At 63.6% G+C, this 2236-nt stretch overlaps 1 protein-coding gene across 1 annotated transcript; it reads right to left on the reverse strand.

Annotated features, from left to right (window-relative positions):
- Positions 1–1181: 1181 nt before the first annotated feature.
- On the reverse strand, positions 1182–1861 carry LOC124665791 (late embryogenesis abundant protein Lea5-like). The gene has a single exon (XM_047203169.1). The coding sequence runs from the start codon at positions 1782–1784 to the stop codon at positions 1509–1511; it is 276 nt and encodes a 91-aa protein (XP_047059125.1). The 5' UTR covers positions 1785–1861; the 3' UTR covers positions 1182–1508.
- Positions 1862–2236: the final 375 nt, after the last annotated feature.

Below are 2236 nucleotides of genomic sequence, written 5' to 3' on the forward strand. Positions count from 1 at the left end.
CATCCCGCACACGCTCTTCGCGCCACATCCATGACCGTGGGCTTCCGCTTCTCCCGCCTCGTCGTCTTCCTCCTCTTCCTCCCCACCCCGCCACTCAACCCCGCCGCACACCTCGTCTCGCTCGTCACCCCGCCGCTCACGCTCGTCAGCTCCAACGCCACCGCCACCATCACCACCACCACAACCACATCCACCACCGTCACCACCACCACCGTCACCACCACTGTCACCACCACCCCGACCCCAGCGAGCTCCTCAAGGCCCACCACATCCTCGCCGCCGTCCAGACCGCGCAGCGCAGCAGCAGCCGCCGCGGGAACGGCCCGCCCAGGTCCGTCATCGCCATCACGCCCACCGTCATCGCAAAAAATCAACGGGGAGGCGAGCACCCCCAACCTCTCCGCGCCACCTCGCCGCGCCACCTCGCAGCGGTCGACCTCACCTCGGCGCGGTCGACCTCAACCTAGAGTTCCGCGCCACCTCGCCGCGGGTAGAGGCCAACTACTACCAAATCGCGGGTAGAGTGCCGCAGGGAGGAGGGAGTAATTACCGCGACACGGGAGTGCACGGCGGCGCGGCGGCGGTAGTAGATGCTCACGAACTTCTCTCCGACACGGCGGCGGAACACCTCCTCGGCGCCGATTTACTCGCCGCCGAGATCGCTCCCCACCGCCTCCTCGCCGCGGCGAGTAGCTCCCGCGATCGGCGTCTCCGATTCGGTCGCCCCGTTGCGGAGCGCCACCCCGCCGACCCCTACGGCCTCCGGCAACCACCAATCGCCGCACAAATCGCCGCCACGGGGAGCCTCTCCGCCGCTGCCGAGAGAGGGGAATGGGGAAACTGCGGGCGGAGGGCGAGAAGTGGGCACGATCCCCCAAATTCGAACAGCGGTGGTTGTATTTTTTCTCACGAGGAAACCCACCAACCCAATCGCCGACATGTGGGACCCATGACGAGAAGCAACGGTTAGTACCCACGTCACCCACGTGCACCACCCGGACAAAAAAGCACCTGAAAGGATCAGGTGGTCTCGCGACCGCCCGCTCGGCGCGTCGTTCTGGCACGCGCAAGCCAATAAGATTTCAGGTAACCCGAAACCTATCCGGAGGAACCAGTGGTTCATTCGGAGGGTAATTAGATAAACTCAAACCATGATTCAGATAACAGCACGCAGCGAGATGTATCAAAGAAGAAGAATGACGCTGATTCCCTTCATTATTATTAGTACTAATAAACTGGTAAAAGTACAAGCCCTGCTCGATGGAATAACATCGAGTAACACGAACACTAAACAGGGCATCGATCCAGCCCACATCACACGCACTCAGACGAAACGGAAACAGGCAAGCCGCCGCCGCTGATTCATTCGTAGTTAAATCTCCTGGCTCCCGCGCATGTAGCAAGCTGGATCTCGCGGAGAGCGCGCGCGTCCGGGGACGTCGATAGCGGCGGACGAACCTCCTTGTGGGGTTGACCCAACCACAAGGGTGGAGCGAGCGGGCCGGTCTTCAAGCCCGTGCGTGGGTGCGGCCGAGGTGGGCGGCGCGGAGGTCGGCGGGGTCGACGGCCGCGGCGCGGTTGGCCGGGCGGTAGTGGCCGGTGACAGGGTCGGGGACCCAGGACGCGTCGGTGGCGGCCTTCTCGGCCTCGCCAGCCGCCTTCCTGTCAGCGGCGCCGCGCCTCATGGCGCCGGAGGCGGCAGCTGCGGCGTAGCCCCTGGTGGTCGGGGCGAGCAGCTGGGAGAGCGCGCGGGCAGCAGCGGAGCCGGAGAGAGCGAGAGCCATCGGTTCGAGCGGACGGATGGCTGGTGGCGCTCCGGTGGGCTCTGTGCTGCTGCTGCTGCTCCTAGGTGGATGGGCGCGGTGGTGTAGGAGGATGGGAGAGTCGAGAGGGAGTAGGTGTATTTAAAGGCAGACGGTCAGACGGGGAGAGGGTTTTTTGGATTTGCATAGCTCTTGGGTGGCGGGAGGGGCGCGTGCCGACGAGCGGCAGGAGGCACCACGAAATGGCGCCGCGGGTTCGTCTTGCTGGCCTTGGACGTGGTCGGCTTGATATTTTTGTTTACTCGTCCTGCAGCGTGCAACGCCCGGTTCTCTGGACGTAATGATTAGGAACGGTTCAGAGGAGCCAGGCAAGTCGGGTTCCGTTTTTGGTCGGACATGTCTAGCGGCCGGATGTAAATATCCCGACCTGCAGTATTGTTTCGGCCACGTATTCGAGGCTCAATAATGGCACC

The sequence above is a fragment of the Lolium rigidum genome, chromosome 6 (genome assembly GCF_022539505.1).
Source record: "Lolium rigidum isolate FL_2022 chromosome 6, APGP_CSIRO_Lrig_0.1, whole genome shotgun sequence".
Taxonomy (NCBI): Eukaryota; Viridiplantae; Streptophyta; class Magnoliopsida; order Poales; family Poaceae; genus Lolium; species Lolium rigidum.